The following is a 23309-nucleotide window of genomic DNA, read 5'->3' on the forward strand; positions in this document are numbered from 1 at the left end:
TAATAGTCATCAAATAAAGATAAATATAATGTTTATCAACAAAAATACATATTATTCAACCACAAAATCATGAATACATGCATAAAAGAATTACAACAGGAATAAACCAAAAACAAGAAAACGTCCACTCTCTCAAACTAGCTAAATTAAAATTTAAACATACATAGAATATAACATTAAATTCAAACAAACAAAAAAGAAAAACAAGAAATAATTCACAAAACACAAACAATAATTAAAAAAGTACTTATATCAGTTCACAAAGCTACAATGACGCCTAATCTCGCCCTGTGATCCAGTGAGGACACCGATGGAACCCATTTTAACCATAGATTTCCCAAAATTGGAGGCCCATATCGAGCCATACTTTGCATAAGCCAACACTAATTTTGATGTGGAAGGGCTACTCAACAATATTTGATCAGAGCTCAATAGTCCTTCATGCTTAGTCAAGCCAACGTAGTATTGTTTGTCTAGACGATTCGGGGTGGTAAAGTCGAGGGCCACCTCAAGCGGCTGAGCATTTTGGCCTCCAACGTTGCTAGTTGGTGGAGGGCATTTGGTCTTCAAGTAAGCTACGTATTTTGGGTTCATGGAAGGGTCTTGATTGTGGGTTGTGTTGAAGGAATAAAGCCTCTTGGAGAAGGTAACGCATCGAGCTGCTCCGATCGAGTGGGCACCAGAAAGAGTTACCATATCTGTCTTTGATAACCCTCGCTCTGCAAAATTTTGGGTGAGTTGTTCAATGTTGAAGGTGGGAGAAGGAAGACGACTGGCCTCTTCTTTAATTGAGATGCGTCCATCACGACGACCAGCTGGTACTGCATAGTTAATGCCTGCGAACAATAGTCTTAATATAAAATTTAATCTAAATAATGTGTTTTTCTTTTCTTATTTTCTTATTTTCTTTTTTCATTTACTTCATGTGTTTTATTGAACTTTTTATGATATAAGGAAAGTATCGATATTTATTCTTTGTTTTCACGTTAAATTTATGAACATGCGAAAGAAATATAAATGATAATGTTAAAGATATTAATGGAAATTTAGAAAAATATGTTTAAAATATGAAGTACAAAAATAGATAAAATTAATGATTAACAAGGCCATATTAAATAATGAGATTTAAAAAATTAAAGTGTATCCACACGCTACGCACTCTCATCTATCATTTCCTTCTTTTTTTTATTACCAACTGTCTGGTGATATATTTTTTTATTTTTGTTAAAAAAATACTTTCGTGTGCTGAACACACTTTTCAAAAACTAAAAAATTAACAAATTATCAGTTGATTATATCAAATAATGATATACCTCCAACTTTACGAGCGCTATCACGAGCAGCAAAGGCAAGGATGTCAGCGCAAGACACGGTGTTGGGACAAGCAGCCTCAAGATACGTCTTAGCTTCATCAATAATCTCGAAACCTTGTAAACTTGGAAAGTTCGAAGGATGATCTCTCTCAGCTGGATGTCCAGGAGTGGATTTCAACAGCACAGAACCTTCACAACCCTAAATTTAAATGCGAAGAATGAGAGACTTAGAAAAGAAATCAAAGCTTACGATGTCACGTCATTGCAATTGAATGCAACTCAGGATGCACACAACCTTTTTTATCTTTTTAAATACTAAAGCGTTTTAAGTAAACTTCGAGACGTACCCTGATAAAACAATCATGGAAGTGCAATCGGATGAGGCCGGCTGCCGCACCGGGGTTTAGAGAGATGGCTTTGTTTACAACTTTCTTAACAATAGCCTCAGCATTGGGACAAGATGAACGATAAAAGCCCACTTTTAGGGTTGCAGAAGCAAAAGTGAAGAGATAGAGGAAGAAGATGATGGTGGAATGCTTTGAAAAAATTTTGAACTTTTGAGAAGAAGAAGAAGAAGAAGAAGCCATTGAAGCCAAAGAGAAGAAAAGAAGAGGGTTTTAGAAATTTGAAGAGAAGGTTTTGAAGGTGTGTTGTATTTTAAATTTGTTGTTTTTTTTTTCTTTTGTTGGGTTTGAGAAGAAGGTGAATGTTAGGGTATATTTATAGTTGTCTATGGGCTCTCAAGCAAATGGGATTTTTTTAATTCACTTTTTGAAAAAGAAACCGTGTATTGAAAGTTGTTAAAAGCATAATAATGATAGTACAATTGTACGAGTTGTGAAATTTCCTAACTTTGAAGGATTAATTAAAAATTACATTGAATGATTAATTAAAAATTACATTGCGATGAATCTCTCTTTATTAACATGATGATGATGATAGAAAGATGTTATTATGTTAACTTAGTTAAGATGTTTCGGTATACCTACCAATTACATCTCTCTTTATTAATCTTTTGAAAAATAATTAAAATTTATAAGACCAAAATATTTCTTGATAGATGCTAACAAACTTCTAATATACATTTTGTTATATTTTTAAATATTTTTTTAAATAATTTCCGATCTTTATCTTTGTAGAATTATTTTATTCGTGTTTATTAGTATCTATCACATTAATAGATTTTAAAATTTTTGTTACAATTATAAATATTTTTCCTTAAAAAATTATATATATATATATATATATATATATAAATAAATAAATAAAGAAAAGTATATATATCATATTGTATTACGCCTAGAAAATTTTTCAAATTTTGGATTGTGATCGGTAGTTTTTAAGAGTTTGATTTTTACTGTTAAACGTCATTGTTTATTTTTTCAGACTCAAGATAACTTAGAATTTGTTCCAAACAATTTGTATTAGAAGACATATATATGTGATAGAATTAATTAATTTACCAACAATACATATATAAATGAAACTTTTGACCGTTTGAGTGCATTATTTGAAGTCAACTCTAAAGTTCAAAGTATTTTGTATAATTTGGAATTTAAAACTATATATTATCTCATATGCATATAGATATATATAGTTATCCTCTCAAACATAAATAGTAGTTCATACTGGTATTTATGCCTGTACTCTCAACCAAAAAAATTAAGATTTGAATTATTCAACCCTAAAAAAGCAATAAAAAGAATCTATAAGTTAAACCCCCAAAAGACGACAAAGAAATGTTGATAGAATTAAACATCAAACATGGAAGAAATGAAATTTCCTCACAATAATGTTTTTACAATATTTAAGTAGGGGTTAATGGGTTTAACTGTTGACTATGAAAAACAAGGCCTAGTGGGAGATTAATATTAACCCTTAATTAAAAGTAAGAGAAATACCTTGGGCTGCATGGAGACCAAGTAGGCTGTTTAGAGAAAAAAAAAAGAGAGAGAATAAAATAGTCAAAGATTTGCATGAAAACAATATTAATTTAAGTCGTTTGAATGAAAAATAATCATTTTTTAGGGCACAAGCTCGAGAATATTTTAATTAAAAGACCACAATTATAAAAATTATTGTAAAATTGTTAATTATTATAAACATTTTCAAGTTGATGAATTTTTAATTGTAATAATAAGTTTAATTTTTTTGGTTTGAGAATATAGTATGATTATCCAAGTGATCATTGTCCATAAGCACAACAATCCAATTTGAACTCTTCGATCTAGATTATTTTTATTAGCCTAAATATAAAAGTTACCAACTTTTATCATTACTAGTTATTAGTTGTATAGCAGAGGATTGTAAATAAAGTTGCAGTTGTAATTATACTCTCACATTTCCGGTCACAAAAGAAGTGAGCTCTGAAATTTATTGAGTGTAACCTTTAAAATTACTTCATTAATTCATAGAAATTGTAACAATTGTGTCAAAATTTAAAGACTTAATTTTTATTATTTGGATTGTAATAAAAAGATTATCATTTCCAAATTCAATTTCTATGACTATTATAAATTTGAGGGTTATTTTTTAACATTTGTATAAATTTGGTTACTCACTCTTTACAATTAAAAGTTTGAAGATATGATTACAACGATAGCTCTAAAATATTCTATAGGGATCATTTTTGTAATTTAGGGTAGTTGCAAAAAAAGTAGATTTTGTTGAATCTAAAAATTCAGAATACAACTAAAACATTCCGTTACTCAATTTAACATTTAATTGAAAGTTAAAAATGTAAAAAAGAATAATAATTAAGCCAATCATGGTTAAGTTAATTTTGCAAAGTTAAAAAATAAATAACCTAACTTAATTGACATATGTATGCTTTTGAGGGATGGAATCTCGAATTCAAATTTTCGATGAAGTTTGTACTTAATAAAAGCTTTCAAAAAAACCAATTGGTGCAACAACAAGCAATAATTAATTCAATGTTCTATTACATATTTAGAAAAATAAAATAACTCTTACAACCCGACATGTTTTTTCTATAAAAAAAGAAAAAGAAAACTTTTAATTCAAAAGAAATAAATAATTAGGAGATCGGTACTTTCCTAAGTATGGTTAGTAATTTATTGTTATTGTTTTATAATTAAACTTTATTGGTGGCCTAGGCATTATGTGAGGCAAATAAAACCAAGGAAGGCTTATGTGAGACCATGGCGTCTATTCAAGAATTATATAGTACATATGGTGGTTATATTATAACTAATAATAATAATAATAATAATAATAATAATAATAATAATAATAATAATAATAATAATAATAATAATAATAAAGTAATTTTCTTTTGTTCACAAAGATAGGGAACAAATCCTCCATTTTAGGTCATCCCAATCACTATTAAACCAAATTCACTCTAACATAATAAAGAAAATTTTGATGTCAAAAAAGAAGCTGACAGAAATATCATTGCAACCTAACATGGCAAAAATAATTCCATCCATTCTACATCAAGTTGATGAAAATGAGGGAAGTAGACCCCTATCATAGAATGAGGAAATTGATAAAATTAAAAAAAAAAAAATTATAAACCTTTTTCCCTATTCAAAAAGTATAATATGTTCATTAATTTATTTTATTTTTCAAAATTATAAGACTTTATATCTTTTTTATAGATATCCATGATCATCTACGTTATTGTCACTAATCGTAGTTTTTAAAGACAATAATCCGAAACTATCACTTATAAATATATTTCCATAAATACTCATTGGTGGTTGCTAGTATCATTGAAGGTCTCGACAACAGTAGATCGTAGTTTCATCGACGGCAATAAGCAATGAGCAAACAAGAATATTTTGATTATTTTTCAATAGCATGAAATTACACTAAAAAAACATTTTTCAATTTTCTAAATTTTGGATTTATTTGTTTTCTTTTATAAAACCGCAACTTATTTTGGATTTTCTAAAAGATTGTTTCTAAGCTGTTTGTAAAAAGATACAACTTTTATGAAAATATCATTTGAAAAAATTTAAATATCCATTTGAACACATTCTAAATCCCAGAAAATCACATCTAGAACAAAAAAGAAAAAAAAAAATTACCATTGTCAATTTGCCTAAGAAAAGTACATCATTAGTTGTTTAGTTGAAGGGTAATTGTCATTTAATTTAGGGGTATAAACTCTTTTCAATTTTCCAATATATGGAACCACCATATTTTCTAATATTTTGTCAAAAATAAAAAATAAAAAATAAAAAATAAAATTAATTTGCATGATTTGTTTAATACTCCATTGTCCTATTCATTAACAAACAATCCTTACTAGTTATGGTCGATTATTTTGAAGCTACCTATCTACAAAATATAACAAAATCTATTAATTTTTTCATAATTTATTTAAGTTTTTTTTTTTGCTATACTTCATAAATAGTTTCGATTTTATCGTTATCCATACAAATTCTTCTTCATTACAAATATATATTTGATACATTTTAATATTACATCTTTCATGAATATCTAAAATATACCTATATGTTTTAAAATATTTGAATAATTAATATTGAAGAAAGATTTAGACAGAAGTCTTACAATACATTAAGGCTCTTGAGCTATGTTTGGCCCTTCCTATTTAACCCAATTATGAGACTTTGTCCTAGCTTTGAAAATGTTTACTCATTAAATCAAATGTCCAAGAATTATTATTTTATTGTATATAAATCATATATTAATAAAGTTAAAAATCAAATTGTATTGCATCAAAAAAATTTCTTTATATTTATTGCTTTGAAGTGAGATTTCTTTTTATTAAAACATTAAATTAAGTTTAGCACATCATTTATAGTATCTCATAATCACTTATGATTGTATAAGTATAGGTGGATGAATGACTCATAGAAGTACAAGTGGTAATCTCTCCTTACACAAATTAAATTGTTCTTTAGTTAAGATTATTCAAACTCAATAGAAATTGTATACATGAGTGAACTTCCCATAATAAAATAAATTTTACTTTGTTACCAAATAAAAAAAGTGAAACTTTCTCTTATAAAATATAAGTTTACTGTTGATAGATCCTACTTTTAAATAAAGATAAAATGATTAATTCTCTCGTTGTTAATTCGTTTTGAGATGGAATTCATGTAATTTAATATAATTTCTAAACTGATGAAGTTTAAATAGACAAAAATTGGAATTTGTTGATTCGAGAATGGTAAACTCAAAAAAATGACATAAGATATCTTAAAGTTCCACATTAGAAAAATCAAAATACGTAAGTTATTCTTTTTTTATTTATACAGTGAATGAACTCGATCAAGATTTCGGAATACTCTTTTTTATTTTCCTCTCTCAACATCTATAATCAATTACCTCTTGTCGTTGTTGGATTTGGATATGATTTTTCACTATTCAATTAATATAAGAAATTATCGTCATTGGATTTGTATGGTTCACCTAATAGTATATCGACTATATTTACGTTCACTTAGTAGAATATCAAATTGCATATTCAAATGTGTTTTAGGGAACTCATAAAGTAGACTCTTCTCTCTTAACCTTGAGCTGAAATCATATAAATAACACAAATATAAGAATACAACTTAAGCTTTCATAAATTAATGGGCTGTGGGCTAGTGGACATAAATTAAGCCTACTACAATTTCCTTAAACTTTTCAGCTTTCGTAAATTAATAGGGTTGTATTTAGGGCTTTTCTCTAGCCTTTTATGATACATTTACCGTGTAACACTCAACTACTCTTAATGAAAAAGAAGAGTATAGTACAGAAGGAGCCCTTGGATTCTCCGATTTGCTATACTGATCCTCACTTGTTTCCTCGACAAAACAGAATAATACAACTTAAGCTAAACTTTAAGACATCTTGTATACTTAGTCATTCAAAACTTTACGAGAACAAATATTCATAGCATTATTCAAACAAATTAAAATATCATTCATTAGAAAAGGAATTAGCAAGAGTTTCATACGACATCAACAAAAAAAAAATCTAACAATGCATAAATAAAGAGAGAAAAGTATACACACTTATTGAGTTAAACAATAATGAAAAAAAAATTAATAAATTTGAACATAATAACAGTTTAACATATATATGTAAAACAAACACACCAAAGTTCTTCTTTCCTTGCAGATTAAACAAGTGATCCCCAAGGAAGCTTCGAAATCAATTTACAAAGCTGCAATGGCGTCTGATCTCTCCCTTGGATCCTGTGAGGACATCAATTTTGCCCATTTTAACCATTGCCTTCGCAAACTTGGTTTCCCATTTGGACCCATGATGGGCATATCCCAACACCATTTTTGAAGTCAATGAACTGCTCAACAATGTCTGATCGGAAATCAGTAGCCCACGGTGGTTCGTTAGCTCGATGTAGTAACTGTTATCCAAATGATGCGGGGTTGAAAAATCAAGATCCACGTCTGGCTGCTGACTCCCGTCATCGCCAGAGCTACTTGGCGGTGGGCATTTGCTCTTCAAGTAATCAGCATATGAAGGGTCCAAGGAAGGGTCTTGTGCATGAGTTGTATTGAAGGAATATAGCCTGCCAACAAAGGTAGGGCAATGAGCTATTCCTATGGAATGAGCACCGGAAAGAGTCACCATCTCCTCCACTGACAGCCCTCGTTTTCCAAACTCACTAGCCAGCTTCTCGGCATGGAAAGTAAAACCAGGAAGAGCGCTAGCATCTTCCTTTCTTGAGATGTATCCATCACGTCGACCAGCTGGCACGGCATAATTAATACCTGGTACAGATATGAGTAGAGAAGATTTAAATCTATCGTAATGTATCAATTTTCCAAAAAAACTATCGTAATGTATCAAAGCTCAAGCTTCTGAGTTTAACTAGTGATGGTTTAATCAAACAGTACCTCCAACTTTGTTGGCGCTATCACGAGCGGCGAAGGCAAGAACGTCGGCGCATGACACAGTGTTGGGACAAACACTCTCAATTTTCGCCTTGGCTTCATCAATAACCTCGAAACCTCGTAAGGTTGGAAAGTTTGCAGCATGATATTTCTCAGATGGATTTCCAGGAGTAGATTCTAGAAGCACAGAAGCATCGCATCCCTGTAAAAATTACAAAACAAAAGAGAGACATACAAATCAATTTTTTATTTTCCCATGCGTGATATACTAAAAGTAAGGTTAAATTACAAGAATTTTTAGTCCTTCTGGAACGAAAAAAGGTGAAAAATGCAGTCTCTATGTAGTTCTAAAAGTTAAAATTCATTTTTTCATACAGTTTTCATTATTACTTATAAGGTTTTTATCAAACAAAAAAACTTCAAAATGAAACTTACCCTAACAAAGCAGTCGTGGAAGTGCATTCTAATGAGACCTGCAGCGATGCCGGGGTTTCTAGAGACGGCTTTGTCTACCGCATCTTCAACAATGGCCTCAGCATCAGGACAAGATGAACTATAGAAACCTACTCTAAGGCTTGTAGAAGCAAAAGTAGATAGGGAAAAGAAGAAGATGATGCATAAGAGCTTGGAGAAAAGTGCTTGGAATAACTTATGGGAAGAAGAAGAATTAGCCATTGTAAAGAAGAGCCAAATAAGAGGGATGTTTTTAGGCAAATGGTGTTATTAATTTTGTTTGGTAATTTTGATGAAGAAATTAGGGGTGTTGATGATACATATTTATAGCTTGAGGATATCCATGTTGTGTTGAAAAATGATGATGAAATCAAAAAGGTGGCTAAAGTAATATGAAGTTGTCTAAGTTTGAACTTTTATATATTATATTATATATAACGAATGGGAGGGGGAATTTATAGAGATATAATTATTGACTTATTAAGGAAAAACAAAACCCTAGTGGGGATTTTAAAATAAGTTTACTTAGCAAAAAATGGATTGCTCGGGGCTGCTTGATTGTATATAGAGACATTAAAAATATGTATTTGCATGAACAAATATATATATAAAATAACATATCCTTTCGTATCTCTTTCCTAAGAGAGATTATTAATTAATATAACTCGTGCTTAATTAGAACATAATTAGAACATAATTAGATGTATGAAAGAATGATGGAATAATATTTAAAATATGCAAACAAATTTTCAGTATGGTCGTTATTAAGGGGAAGATTAAATGTTTTAAACAACAAAATTTCAATTGCATATACCAAACTCTCTTTTGAACTAATCATATATATTAGATTGATTATTTTATTATTAATGTTTGTTTTCAAATATATAGTAAAGTGAATCAACATTATTACAAAATTTCATATTTTATCAATAATCAACATCGATAATCTTCCTAAGTTCTTATTATCGTAACCTAAAATTTTCATTTGAAATAGTTTTCTTGTATGTTTTTTTCTATAAAAGAAATATTCATTTTGAAATAGTCAGGATGTTGAAATTTGGTTAGTTTAAAAACGTGGTAAAAGAGATTATATATTAATGCATATTAATAAAATAATGTGCATTACTAAGTTTCAATGACCGAAGTTGATAGAGAATTAGGTCCAACACACAATCGCTCATATACGATTACTCACAGCCCATTAATATCTAACAGTTCCGAAATCTACATGGGAGGAGGAAACAAATTAGTCCATCATTTTTCCTTTGGTTATGTATCTAACTTATATACAATTTAACTTTTGTCGGTCTTTTTTTTTTTTTTTTGATGTTGTTACAATATACAGGAAATTATAATTGGTGGCAATTTTAAAAATAATAATTAAGTATATAAAAATATTTTTATAAAGTTACAAAATATACCTAAATCTATTAATGATAAATATGTATGGCTGATAGACTCATATTGTTTATTAGTGATAGACTAATATCTGTAACATGGTCTATCGGCGATAGACTTGACAAATTTTGCTATATTTGTAAATTTTTTTAATTTTACTATATATACATAAATATTTTATTTTAATTACTATATTTTTAACTACCCTATCAAATGTTCAAAAATTATTATTTTATTGTATATAAATTAATAATAAAATTTAAAAATCATGTTGTATTTGCATCAAAAAGTTTTCTTTAAATTTATTCCTTTGAAGTTGGGTTTCTTTTCAATCTCATAAATTTAATAAATTTTTATGATTAAAACATTATGGGATATTTGCAAAATTATGATAATAGAGTCCATGTCACTATATTTTCAAATTTGCAAAAAAAAACCAAATTTAAGAGTAAATAACCCTTTGATAGCCGTTTGATAACCTAATATTTGTCATATTCGCAATGTGCAAAAAAGAGGTGCTTTGGACTATTTTTTCTGAATTTTTTTTATCATCTCATGCAATTTCCTAAAATATTAAATTAAATTTAGCACATCATTTATAGTATCTCATAATTACTATTATTCTCCACTATTCTTTTTATCTACGTATATATAGAATCACCGCTTATACTTTCACGAGTTCATCAATCCACCTATATTTATAATCATAATATGTATTTTCCAAATTTTAAGTAATAATCTCTTCTTACACAAATTAAATTGTTCTTTAGTTAAGATAATTCAAACTCAATAGAAATTGTATACATAAGTCAAACTTAATTCTCTTTATTAAGATAAATTTCCCTTTAGTTCCAAATAAAAAGTGAAACTTCTCTTATAAAATAATTCAGCAGTTGAGGATCCCACTCTTGAAAAATCAAATAAAGATAAAATTGTTATAGTTTATGAGCATATGAAGTCTAAAACGACAAAAAATGGAATATGATTCAAGAATGGTAAACTTAAAGAAGTGTCATCTTAAAGATCTAACGTCAGAAAAATCAGAAGACCTAATTTATTCTTTCATTATTTAGAGTATATGAACTCGACCTTTTTTCTGAGTCAACAAATACCTTACGTTGGAGGCTTTATACAAAATTTGATGAAGCAAAAACTATAATAATGATACTTGATATTAATCCAACTTAATCGCTAATACTACTTAAAAGTAAAGATTTCATTTCATGGAATACTCAATAATAAAGATCTGACACACACCATCAAGAATATCCCTCACCATGTATTATTCCCTTTCTTATTTTCTTCTCTCTCAACATCTATGATCAACCTCTTGTCATTGTTGGATTCAATTCGGATATGAATTTTTTACTATTCATTAAGTTGACAATCAAAGATAAACAAACAAAAAGAAAAAGAAAAAAGCTAGAAAGAAAAAACATAAACGCCAGAGAATCAAGAAAATTCTAATTTGCATGGTTCACGAAATAATGTATTGACTATATTTACATTCACTTATTAGAATACCAAATTGCAAATTCAAATGTATTTTAGAGAATTTATAGAGTATACTAATCTTTAATCTTGAACGAAATCATAGATAACGCAAATATAAGAGTACTACTAATTAAGCTAAAGTTTAAGACATCTTGTAAAACTTTACGAGAACAAATATTCAAGGTATTATTTTGGTATGTATCAATAATAGATAACTCTTTTTTTCATTGGGCTTATCTCTAGTCTTTTTTGTATCAATCAACTTTGTATGGTGGTGCATATTGAATATATATAGAGGGGATGATGAGAGTACTAAAAATGTGTCCATGCAAGTTGTGATACTTAAGTGTACATATTGACAAAAAAAAAATATATCTATTTCTAAACAAAATATCATAAGCCATTATTCAAACAAATTAAAGTATCATTTATTAGATAAGGAATTTCGAAGAGCTTCATATATGACAACAACAAAATTCCAACGATGCATAAATAAAGAGAGAAAGTATACACTTATTGAGTAAAACAATGAAAAAATATCAATAAATTTGAACAAAACAATAACATTTTAACATATATAAAACACACAGACCAAAGTTCTTTTTTCCTTACAGATTAAACAAGTGATCCCCAAAGAAAGCTTCGAAATCAATTCACAAAGCTGCAATGCCGTCTGATCTCTCCCTTGGATCCTGTGAGGACATCAATTTTGCCCATTTTAACCATTGCCTTCGCAAACTTGGTTTCCCATTTGGACCCATGATGGGCATATCTCAACACCATTTTTGAAGTCAATGAACTGCTCAACAATGTCTGATCGGAAATCAGCAGCCCACGGTGGTTCGTTAGCTCGATGTAGTAACTGTTATCCAAATGATGCGGGGTTGAAAAATCAAGATCCACGTCTGGCCGCTGACTCCCGTCATCGCCAGAGCTACTTGGCGGTGGGCATTTGCTCTTCAAGTAATCAGCATATGAAGGGTCCAAGGAAGGGTCTTGTGCATGAGTTGTATTGAAGGAATATAGCCTGCCAACAAAGGTAGGGCAATGAGCTATTCCTATGGAATGGGCACCGGAAAGAGTCACCATCTCCTCCACTGACAGCCCTCGTTTTCCAAACTCACTAGCCAGCCTCTCGGCATGGAAAGTAAAACCAGGAAGAGCGCTAGCATCTTCCTTTCTCGAGATGTATCCATCACGTCGGCCAGCTGGCACGGCATAGTTAATACCTGGTACAGATATGAGTAGAGAAGATTTAAATCTATTGTAACGTATCAATTTTCCAAAAAAAAACTATTGTAATGTATCAAAGTTCAAGCTTTTGAGTTTAATTAGTGATGGTTTAATCAAACAGTACCTCCAACTTTGTTGGCGCTATCGCGGGCGGCGAAGGCAAGAATGTCGGCGCATGACACAGTGTTGGGACAAACAGCCTCAATTTTCGCCTTGGCTTCATCAATAACCTCGAAACCTCGTAAGGTTGGAAAGTTTGCAGCATGATATTTCTCAGATGGATTTCCAGGAGTAGATTCTAGAAGAACAGAAGCATCGCATCCCTGTAAAAATTACAAAACAAAAGAGAGACATACAAATCAATTTTTTATTTTCCCTTATATTATTTGGATGGGTTCAAGAAAGCAAAAAAAATATATATAATATTTGCTAAAATTAGAAGTTTCATCCTCAATATCACAGTGGTGTTTATTTAGTCGTAATGCTTTAAGAAACTTTTAAGTGAATTCATGATAGAAGTGCAAAGATGGATATCTAAATTCAAAGTTTTTTGCCAAACGCATGTGTTTTAGACTAAAAGTAATATTAAATTACAAGAATTCATTTTTATCATATAGTATTATTATTATTTATAAGGTTTTTACCAAACGAAAAAACTTTGCGTGAAACGAACGTACCCTAACAAAGCAGTCGTGGAAGTGCATTCTAATGAGACCTGCAGCGATGCCGGGGTTTCTAGAGACGGCTTTGTCTACCGCATCTTCAACAATGGCCTCAGCATCAGGACAAGATGAACTATAGAAACCTACTCTAAGGCTTGTAGAAGCAAAAGTAGATAGGGAAAAGAAGAAGATGATGCATAAGAGCTTGGAGAAAAGTGCTTGGAATAACTTATGGCAAGGAGAAGAATTAGCCATTGTAAAGAAGAGCCAAATAAGAGGGATGTTTTTAGGCAATGATGTTATCAATTTTGTTTGGTAATTTTGATGAAGAAATTAGGGGCGTTGATGATGCATATTTATAGCTTGAGGATATGTTGTGTTGATGAAATCAAAAAGGTGGCTAAAGTAATATGAAGTTGTCTAAGTTTGAACTTTTACATATTATTTGTCATCTTTGTAATTTAAGGAAAAACAAAACCTAGTGGGAATTTTAAAATAAGTTTACTTAGCAAAAGATGTATTGCTAGAGGCTGCTTGAACCAAGAATTATTAGAGTATACATTTTATATAGAGACATTAAAAATATATATTTGTATGAACAAATATAAAGTAACATCTCCTTTCGTAGCTATTTCCTAAGAGAGATTATTAATTAACATGACTAGTGCTTAATTAGAACATAATTAGATCAATGAAAGAATGATAGAATATTAAAATATGCAAACAAAATTTCAATATGGTCGTTATATTAAGGGGAAGATTAAATGTTTTAACAGCAAAATTTCAATTGCATACCAAACTCATCTTTTGAACTAACCATACATATATTAGATTGATTATTATTCGTAGGATTTTTTTTCAAATATAGAAAATTGGATCAAAATAATTATAAAATGTAGCAATTTCATATGGTTAACACTAATAAACTTCTATTATCGGTGCCTAATTTTATCATTTGAAATAGTTTTCTTTATTATAATTATATTATCAACTATATTCATTTTGAAATAGTTGGGTGTTGAAATTTGATTAGTTAAACAACGTGGGAAAAGAGATTTATTAATGCATATAAATAAAATAATGTGTATTACTATGTTTCAAAGACCAAAGTATATGGAATATTATACTAAAAAAATGGAAGAGAAAAAAGAAGATAAAGTCACAGACGCTTATGCATGTCAAGTTGTCAACTACTAAACTATTTTTTTATATGTAATATTGAACTTTTGAAATCTATATATATTTGTTAGATATTTTTATGCTAACTACTAACTTATTCATAATTTTAATGTGAATTTCATGCTTTGAATAAGGCATATTATATATCTTTCTAACACTTATTGTTTTATAGCTTCTTTAGGTTGTTTTTTTGGTCTTTTCTCTTTCGCTCTCTCCCCCCTCCCTAGTTAAGAGTATTAAGATTAATGTGATAATAGCAATTTGGTATATTTAATATTAATGTTGTATCATTTTTATATTATGCGTTCATTAGTTTTAGGTTATTTGATAGCTAAAATCCTACTGGGCCTATTCTAAAGCAATGCATTGCCAATAGATGAATATACAAGAAGGTTCGTAAAAGCAAAAGAAAGAACTCAAAAAGTGAAAATACAGTTAATGAACAAGCTTGAGAAATTAAAAGTCTTCCAATTTAAAGTAATGATAGATGTATCATAATACAAAAGAGTTTCGATTTTGTGTCTCATCATGTATAGATATCGTGACTATCTTCTCCCCTAACGATTTCATGGATTGTAAATGGCTAGCTCACAATAATCATTAACATTGGATATTGGATTCAAAAATATGCAAACCTCCTAATAACCATGGAACATACAATTGAGGTACTTTCTCTTTTATAGCCACCAATGTTGTCAATTAATTCATTGTTGATTTATGGTTAGGGGTGATTATTTTATAGCCACATATAATTTAAGTCATAAAAACTTCTCGATCTAACGAGAGCAAACAAATTAAATCTTGTCTTAAGTCGGTAAACTTAGCTCATATGATCAATAATAATTGGAATGACATTTTTCCTAAAAATTAGAGGTTTGATCTCTCATTTCTACCATTATTATATATATATAAATAGTTAATAATGTCTCGTCATAAGCATCACTTGCTTTTGTTTTGTGTTATCTCGATTAAATTGTGTATTCTAAATTCTTTTTATTTATTATTTAAAATATTCTAATTCTTGTTTAGTACTATTGTAACTAATTGTGAGTGAAGGGCTGACACATAAAGATGAGTTAATGCAATCAAAGTACTACCTTTTTATAAAAATAACTTCATGAAAAAGCATTACAAACAATAAATGAGTTACAATAATAAATAATAAACCGAGAAATATACAATTTCAGAATTACTTCAACATAAATAATAATAATAATAAACAAATAAATGAATTTGAACAAAGCAATTAAACCCTTCTTTTTGAAGAAACAGCAAAAGTTGTTCTTTTGCTGAAGATGAATCAGATGATTAAGACTAAATCATCTCCCAAATCTCAATTAACAAAGCTGCAGTGGCGTCTAATCTCACCCTGTGATCCTGTTAGAACATCAAGGAAACCCATTTTAACCATTGCCTTTCCAAATTTAGCAGCCCATTGATGGCCATGCTTAGCATTATGCAACACCATTTCTTTAGTGGAAGAGCTACTCAACAATGTTTGATCGGAGCTCAGCAGCCCACGGTGGTTTTTCAACTCGATATAGTACCAATTATCCAAACGATATGGAGAGAAGAACTCGAGCGCCGCTGTTGGTTCCTCGCTTCCATCGCCGTTATTGCCACTCGGGGGTGGGCATTTGGTCTTCAAGTATGCAGCATATAAAGGGTCCATGGAAGGGTCTTGTGGATGAGTTGTGTTGAAGGAATAAAGTCTATTGGAGAAGGTAGGGCAATGAGCTACTCCAATGGAGTGCGCACCAGAAAGAGTCACCATCTCCTCTGATGAGAAACCGCGCTTGGCGAAGCTCTCTGTGAGCTGCTCGGCGTTGAACGAGGGACCAGGGAGACTGTTTGCTTCTTCCTTTATTGAGATGCGACCATCACGACGACCGGCTGGTACTGCATAGTTGATTCCTCCAACTCTGTATGCACTGTCCCGGGCAGCGAAGGCGAGAATGTCGGCGCAAGAAACAGTGTTCGGGCAAATAGCCTCGATTTTGGCCTTGGCTTCGTCGATAACCTCGAAACCTCGTAAGCTCGGGAAGTTTGCTCTATGTTCTCTCTCTGATGGGTTGTTGGGTGTGGACTGCAGCAACACAGAACCTTCGCAGCCCTAAATAATGGCATATTAAGAAAAATTAAATGTTAAATTGATACTAATTATGAGAGAGAAATGTAGTATTAAAGGGATCTAAGTATGAAATATTTTCCTCATTTATTCTATTTAGACTTTTAAAGTTCATTTATTCTATTAGAATATTAACTAATAATAATTATTTGAGTATAACCCTATCTTTTTCTTTATAAATATATATTACTATACATTCTTTTAATAACTCCTAAAATTCAAAATCTACTACTAAACATAATACTTATTTTGAACACACCAAAATCAATAGTATACCCTTATCAAATATTTTATTCGACACAAGAAAAAACTGACACTTAAGAAGTTAGAAATCAAATTGAACTTCCATGAATTGTATTCAACTCGTTTGAAAAAAAAAACATACACAATAAAAGTCTAAAAAAGCTTTCGAAACTTACTCTAACGAAACAATCATGGAAGTGCATTCGAATAAGACCCGCAGCGATGCCGGGGTTTTGAGAGATGGCTTGGTTTACAGCATTCTTGATAATGGTTTCAGCACGAGGACAAGATGATTTATAAAACCCTACTTTTAGGGTTGTAGAAGCCAAAGTGGAGTGAAAGAGGAAGAAGAAGATGATGCAATTAGAGAATAGATTTGAGAGAAGTTCGAACTTTTGAGAAGAAGATGCCATTGATAATGTTTTGAAGGAGAGAAAAATGTTTTTTTTTTTTTTTTTGAGTTATTGGATTAATTAGAAGAGACGATTATGATTATGGTATTTATAGAGGCAGAGGGTTGGTTTAATATATTTCTTATGTAAAACGAAACCGTGTATTAAAAGCTGTCAATTTATGAAGTTTTCTAAAGTTTGATCTGTTCTCTAATCATATATTTAAAAACAGTATGGAGGTTAATTATTAATTATTTGACTATAGGAAAAAGGGAGAACAAACCCCTAATGGGGTATTTAAATAAAGTAGTTGTATTTGTTTGTAGTAGGTATATTTTGAGAGGGAAATGTCATATAGTTGCATGTTGAGTATGTTGTTTCCCAACCTCTTTTTTCAAAGGGGTGGTTTGAATTTACAAGCTTTAAAAAAGGGAAGAAAAAAAACAATGAGAATTTTTTATTTTAAATTCTATTATATTAACATAATTAAATTATTAGCTAGGGTTTGTTCTTTTTTGGTTTGGAATTATAAGAAATTTTATCTTGGTTACGAACTTTTAGGAAATTATTCTTGTAGTCGTTACTATGTTTTTGAACAATGTGATATTAAATTTGTTTCATATATTTTATTAGTAGTGGTACATTAAGGTATAGATACGTTTTTTTGTTTCGAAATTTTTATCTGAAATTATAAAGGATTTCTACTTTAATCACAATTTTGAAATATAATATATGTTTAAAATATTATTGTGTCGAGGCTTAGATATTCTTTATAAGAAAAATAGTGTTGAAAATATATAGGCTTTTGGAGTAGCTTTAGAATGGTTCTCATCTCATTGGACCAAGAGTTGTGCTCTATTTCGTGTTCGGTCAGGGTCAACCTTAACTTTCGTGAGGCTAAGCACTTTTCCTTCCTCGACTCATTTTGGTCCTAAGGCTGATGTTTTGAGCCGTAAAAAATACATATGAGGTATACCCATTAGTGCTAACAATGAATATTCTTTAAGTTGTGTTTGATCCTTTCCTAACTATATATATTTTTAGATGAGAAGTAAATTTGGAAAGTTGGACTATTAGTTAAATTTTTCAAGCCAATCTAATTTTTTTATTTAAAAAAAAAACATACGAAGAATTAGGAATGCACTCAAACATCTTCACTAAGTAAACAAAACTCCTTAGCACCCTAATCATCTTTCAAAAGATATATCACCGAACACAAATGAAAACAAAAAATGTTTGGAACTAATCAACATTTAAAATCAACAAAAAAAGTTCGGCTGCAACAATTGCTTTAAATCTCAACGCCTTTTGTAATTAGCTCTCAAGCTTTTCTCTACCTCTTTTTTAATAAATTTTCTGTGCTAGGTTTGGTCGTCTTAGGTTTCTATCGGAAGTCCTAAGCTTCCAACTTATGTCGTTTCTCTTCAAAAAAACATTTAAAATTACAGAATACATGAAAATATTAAAAGACTTGTTTATTGAGATTGAAAATCAACCTAATTGAAAAAGTACTTTTATTAAATTAATTAATAACTAGTTTACCCGTTAAACTTCTTTTAATATAATTAATTAATTTGATGGTTGAATCCCAATACTCGTTAAAATATATTTATTTTAAAAAAAAAAAAAGTATAATCCAAATCCATTATGAATTAGTCCAGAAAAACAATAAGAACTATTTGACCCTCGAGATTTTCTTAATAAAAAAAATGTCGTAAAAGAAATGGTCAATATTTAGATTCTAAGGAGGAAAAAAATACATCATATGTAGACTCTCTCAATTGATGATGTCAACTTCAAATTAATTATAAATATAGGTTAAAATATTGTTTTATCACCTATATTTTGAGGTCGATTCTATATATCTTTTGAAATATCAAAACTTCGGTGGAATGGAGAAATTGAACCTCTAGCTTGGAGATAATATAAATATTATATCAATAGAGTTATACTCCTTTTAATCTTAAAATTTAATCTCTTAACTTTCAATAAATCTTAAAATTAATTATTTTTTATCAATACCTACCGATTCTTTCATGAAAAACAAACAAAAAAAAATTAAGAGAAAAAGACCATAGGAACGTCAAAAAAAATTTGGATTCTACTTACATGTTGATAAAAAAAAATATATTGAAAGAAAAATGAAGAAATTGCAAAAAAGAATTTAGAAGTTTGTTTAATAAGAAATTTTAGAACCAATTACAAATTGTTATGTAATTTACTAAAATAATTGTATTTGGAATTAACTAAAAATTGGCATGTGTCCCAAATTAAATTTAAAGACAAATTGGACAATTTTAATGTGTCATGTGTCTTTATTATGATAGCTGGATCAAATTAATTATTTTGGTTGAATTAAATATTATTTACTTATGCTAACCCAAAAATAAGTTTAGTTTAAACCAAAATTAAATATGGTCCATGGACCAAACAGACTAAGTCCATAAAACCCACCATGAAACTCTATAAATAGAGGAGTTCACTTCATTTGTAAAAAGGAAAATTTTTTAATAGAAGGTCCAGAGAATTACCCTCGAAGATTGAAGTTACAAGAAGATACAAGCTTTCTTCAAAGACAAGTTCGACATAAATACATCGCATCAAATCAACGTAAATACAACATCGAGACAAGTTCAACTCCACAAATCAAATTTCTCTGAAAATCTCGTGTGAACATAGTTCTTTAAAAAAATAATTATAAAAAAAAATTATTTACCCTCCTAAAAAAAACCACTCAAAAAACAAAATTTCATTATTATTGATTTTTCTATAGATAAATATTTTGTCAATTTTGCAATTTTTTACGATCTTTAATATATAAGATTTAAGAAAAATTATGTATTAACTTTTAAACTTTAACCAAAATTATTAAATTATTGTTACTAAATAAACATTACTTGAGACTTATAATTTTATTAGTTAAATCTCAAGGATGAATAATTTAATTTCTCCTTAAGAATAATTTATTTTATGCATCAATTTTAATCCGCTACATTAAAGGATGGGTACTATAAATCTTTTGTGTAAAAATTATTAACTCCAATTATTTTCTCTCTACTAAAACCTCCACAATCTTAATAAAAAAAAAAAAAAAAAAGGAGACCAATGAAAACTAATATTATCAATTAAGGAAAAATAACATTGAACATGTTTGAACAGATATTATGTTAAAGTCACAAAACTTTTTAAACTAAATTACTATTAACTCAAAAACTTAAATTAAAATTAAAGATATTATGTTAAATTACTAATTAACCCAAAAACATAAATTAAAATGAATGAATGAAAACTATAGATGTGCAAACCATAGATATAGTTTAACAAATAAATCATCGCTTTAACTAATATACTCTTTATTGCTATTGTGGTTATTAGTAATAAACAAAAAAAAAAAAAAAAAAATCTTCATAGTCTAATGAATTTAAAGTTTTAAAATAATAATTTAATTGTCTAAAAAAACTCTATAGATATATGACGCAATATATTCACATGTTTTCTTTTCTAAAACTACGATCAGAAAATTTATGCTATAACTATAAGCTCTCGAAGTTTCAAATATGTATCCAAGAATCAATGTGATGTATAGGATGGTGTATATATTTATTCCCACATAATCCATATACATGTTTTCTATAGCTTCTTTAAATCTGATAACACATATAGTTTATTACAATAACAATATAGAAGTTTCAGTTAACGTAAACGTAGAAAACAGTAGTACAAGGAGTCTATCGAATGTTTTCCAAAGAGACAAATACAATCAAATTGGTAACTAAAGCTTGGTAATTACAATATAATCAAGCTTGAGGAGTCTACAGAAAGTCTAATTCAATCAATTGCTATGTGGCTTTATTGATCCAATAGATTCTTGTAGTACCTGATAAGAAAAGAAAAAATCAATTTAGAGCACAAGTCTACACATTAATATTGACAATGACAACAAATATTCTAGGGTAACCTTTGTAATATAAACACAAGCTACCAATTCTTAGCCAATACAAATTATGCTTGAACATGCCTAAAATAAAAATATGTAAGTGAAGTTGTGACCTCCAATGAAAATTACATATTGTATCCATGGTTATGTTTCAAATCCTACATAGAAACAAAAGACCAAACCGAGCCGAATGATGACTCAATATCAAAACATCTTTTCATAAAAGAGAATGAAAAGAATAAATGAACAATTCGTCATAAGACTGTAAGTTGAATTCGAAACATATTTCATTTGAAGCCTACTAAAAGGAATAAAGTCTATTCAGACCCTACTAAAAAGAGAAAAGCCTGAATTTATAACATGTTAACCCACGGGCAGTACGAAACCAACTGGAACAGTCAGAATATGACAGAAAAATGAGGTTTCGGGTCGAAGCCTCAGTCATGAGTCTTCTTCCATCGATTAGTATGATCACTTCAATAAGTGCAGGAGAAGTTGAATAAGTCTCATATGGTCACTCTTTCATAGGTGCAGTTTAGTCACGAAGGATGTTCAAGGAGGACGAGGATTCTTTAGCATTATTGACCCCTAAATTGGGGAATGGTTATTGTGGAGCCCTAATCCAATAGAATGAAAATATTTAAAAAAATTCACAATTAAAAATATTAAAAATATATATGAATGAAATTAAACACAGTGAGTAGAATGAAAATGCACAAAAATGATTACATAAAAGAAATGAAAATAGAAGACTCACACAATAAAAGAAACAAAAACTCACAATGAAAAGAAAAAAATCCAATAGATCGTAAATAATAGAACTAAACCAAAGAATTTCACATTAAAAAAAACAACACAAAACAAGAAGGGAAAGATTTGGATAATCAAATAGACACAATAAAATTTCAAAGAGCGATCATCGGGTGAAAAGAGTTTAAAAGCCATCATAGAGAAAATGATGCTACGTAAAAGAAGAAAATAAATTTCACACTTATTCAATCAAAGAAAAAAAATATCACAAACTAACAAAATTGAAAGAAAAAACAAAGAATACCAAAAGTAAAAATATCCAAACAAACTCCAAATTTGGAAAAAATCTCTAATACTTTGCAAGCTAAAAGAATAAATCTAAAAAAAATGTCTCCCCAGAAGACATCGCACAACAAATGACTAGAAAAAGAAAAAGAAGAAAAGTCAAAATTTTATAACAATCCATAATGCAAAGTGCAAACTAAAAGATAATAAATCTAAATAGAAAAACTATCTTCCAACAAAGAACCAAAAGAAGGAACTCAAAATATCAAAACAATCCATAATACCACAAGGAAGTTAAAAGATAATAAATCTAAATTAAATATACCTCACACAAAAAGAGACCAAAAAAAGAACAAGAAAGAGACTCAAAATTTTAGAACAATGTACCATAATCAAACAACAAGAGATCAAAAAAAGAACAAGAAGAAACTCAAAATTTTAGAACAATGTACCATAATCAAGCAAGGTAAGATAATAAATCTAAACTAAATGTGTCTCACAAAAAAACATTGCACCACAAAAGACCAAAACAAGGGAAAAAAAACTCAAAATTTCTAAAAACAATCACCTAATAAAAATGAAATTAAGCTAAAAAATAATAAATCAATCACCTAATCAAAATGAAATTAAGCTAATTAAAAAAAATAATAAATTTAAATTAAAAATGTCTCATAAAGGACAAAAAAAAACTCAAAATTTCACAACAATCACCAATGCAAAAATGTAAACTAAAAGATAATCAATCTTAAATAAAAAATGTCTCCAAAAGAGATAACAAATGACAAAAAAATAAAAAGAAGAAACTCAAAATTTCAGAACAATTCATAATACAAAATTCAACCAAACTAAAAAATAATAAACCTAAGTTACTCGTACAACAAAGAACAAAAAAGAAAAAGCAGAAACTCAAATTTTCATAATAATGTAATACAAAAAAGCAAGCTAAAAAGATATCGCACAACAAAAGATTAAAAAAAATCTATACTCAGTTCCAACAAAAAAT

At 29.2% G+C, this 23309-nt stretch overlaps 4 protein-coding genes and 1 long non-coding RNA gene across 5 annotated transcripts in view; all 5 read right to left on the reverse strand.

The window, feature by feature from the left end:
• LOC103499987 (peroxidase 5-like) lies at nt 1-2006 on the reverse strand. Its single transcript, XM_008463169.2, has 3 exons — nt 1661-2006; nt 1314-1512; nt 1-836 (listed from the first exon to the last, which is right to left on the reverse strand). The coding sequence occupies exons 1-3, from the start codon at nt 1898-1900 to the stop codon at nt 253-255; spliced, it is 1023 nt and encodes a 340-aa protein (XP_008461391.1). The 5' UTR covers nt 1901-2006; the 3' UTR covers nt 1-252.
• A 5442-nt stretch (nt 2007-7448) lies between these two features.
• Nucleotides 7449-8827, reverse strand: LOC107991803 (peroxidase 5-like). The gene is made up of 3 exons (XM_051082787.1): nt 8588-8827; nt 8156-8354; nt 7449-8029 (listed from the first exon to the last, which is right to left on the reverse strand). Exons 1-3 carry the CDS (start codon nt 8825-8827, stop codon nt 7449-7451), a joined length of 1020 nt encoding a protein of 339 aa, XP_050938744.1.
• Nucleotides 8828-11905: 3078 nt separating this feature from the next.
• Nucleotides 11906-13647, reverse strand: LOC103504289 (peroxidase 5-like). The gene is made up of 3 exons (XM_051082790.1): nt 13408-13647; nt 12855-13053; nt 11906-12726 (listed from the first exon to the last, which is right to left on the reverse strand). The coding sequence occupies exons 1-3, from the start codon at nt 13645-13647 to the stop codon at nt 12146-12148; spliced, it is 1020 nt and encodes a 339-aa protein (XP_050938747.1). The 3' UTR covers nt 11906-12145.
• Nucleotides 13648-15650: 2003 nt separating this feature from the next.
• On the reverse strand, nt 15651-17384 carry LOC103499988 (peroxidase 5-like). Its single transcript, XM_008463170.2, has 2 exons — nt 17119-17384; nt 15651-16684 (listed from the first exon to the last, which is right to left on the reverse strand). The coding sequence occupies exons 1-2, from the start codon at nt 17353-17355 to the stop codon at nt 15905-15907; spliced, it is 1017 nt and encodes a 338-aa protein (XP_008461392.2). The 5' UTR covers nt 17356-17384; the 3' UTR covers nt 15651-15904.
• Nucleotides 17385-20910: 3526 nt separating this feature from the next.
• Nucleotides 20911-23309, reverse strand: part of LOC103499985 (uncharacterized) — a 47444-nt gene continuing 45045 nt past the window's right edge. The window contains exons 14-15 of the long non-coding RNA XR_007822583.1: nt 21644-21888; nt 20911-21211 (exon numbers count right to left, since the gene is read on the reverse strand). This is a non-coding gene — a long non-coding RNA (uncharacterized LOC103499985). The remainder of the gene's footprint in view (nt 21212-21643; nt 21889-23309) is intronic.

Source organism: Cucumis melo, chromosome 1, assembly GCF_025177605.1.
Source record: "Cucumis melo cultivar AY chromosome 1, USDA_Cmelo_AY_1.0, whole genome shotgun sequence".
NCBI lineage: Eukaryota > Viridiplantae > Streptophyta > Magnoliopsida > Cucurbitales > Cucurbitaceae > Cucumis > Cucumis melo.

Bases quoted from the DNA above. Each gene is read 5' to 3' on its own strand.
- LOC103499987 (XM_008463169.2), bottom strand. From the start codon at position 1,900: ATGGCTTCTTCTTCTTCTTCTTCTTCTCAAAAGTTCAAAATTTTTTCA. The intron at 1,513-1,660 runs GTACGTCTCGAA...ATTTAAATTTAG, and splicing joins TCCATGATTGTTTTATCAGG to GGTTGTGAAGGTTCTGTGCT. The intron at 837-1,313 runs GTATATCATTAT...TATTGTTCGCAG, and splicing joins TAGCGCTCGTAAAGTTGGAG to GCATTAACTATGCAGTACCA.
- LOC107991803 (XM_051082787.1), bottom strand. From the start codon at position 8,827: ATGGCTAATTCTTCTTCTTCCCATAAGTTATTCCAAGCACTTTTCTCC. The intron at 8,355-8,587 runs GTAAGTTTCATT...TAATTTTTACAG, and splicing joins TCCACGACTGCTTTGTTAGG to GGATGCGATGCTTCTGTGCT. The intron at 8,030-8,155 runs GTACTGTTTGAT...TATCTGTACCAG, and splicing joins TAGCGCCAACAAAGTTGGAG to GTATTAATTATGCCGTGCCA.
- LOC103504289 (XM_051082790.1), bottom strand. From the start codon at position 13,647: ATGGCTAATTCTTCTCCTTGCCATAAGTTATTCCAAGCACTTTTCTCC. The intron at 13,054-13,407 runs GTACGTTCGTTT...TAATTTTTACAG, and splicing joins TCCACGACTGCTTTGTTAGG to GGATGCGATGCTTCTGTTCT. The intron at 12,727-12,854 runs GTACTGTTTGAT...TATCTGTACCAG, and splicing joins TAGCGCCAACAAAGTTGGAG to GTATTAACTATGCCGTGCCA.
- LOC103499988 (XM_008463170.2), bottom strand. From the start codon at position 17,355: ATGGCATCTTCTTCTCAAAAGTTCGAACTTCTCTCAAATCTATTCTCT. The intron at 16,685-17,118 runs GTAAGTTTCGAA...GCCATTATTTAG, and splicing joins TCCATGATTGTTTCGTTAGA to GGCTGCGAAGGTTCTGTGTT.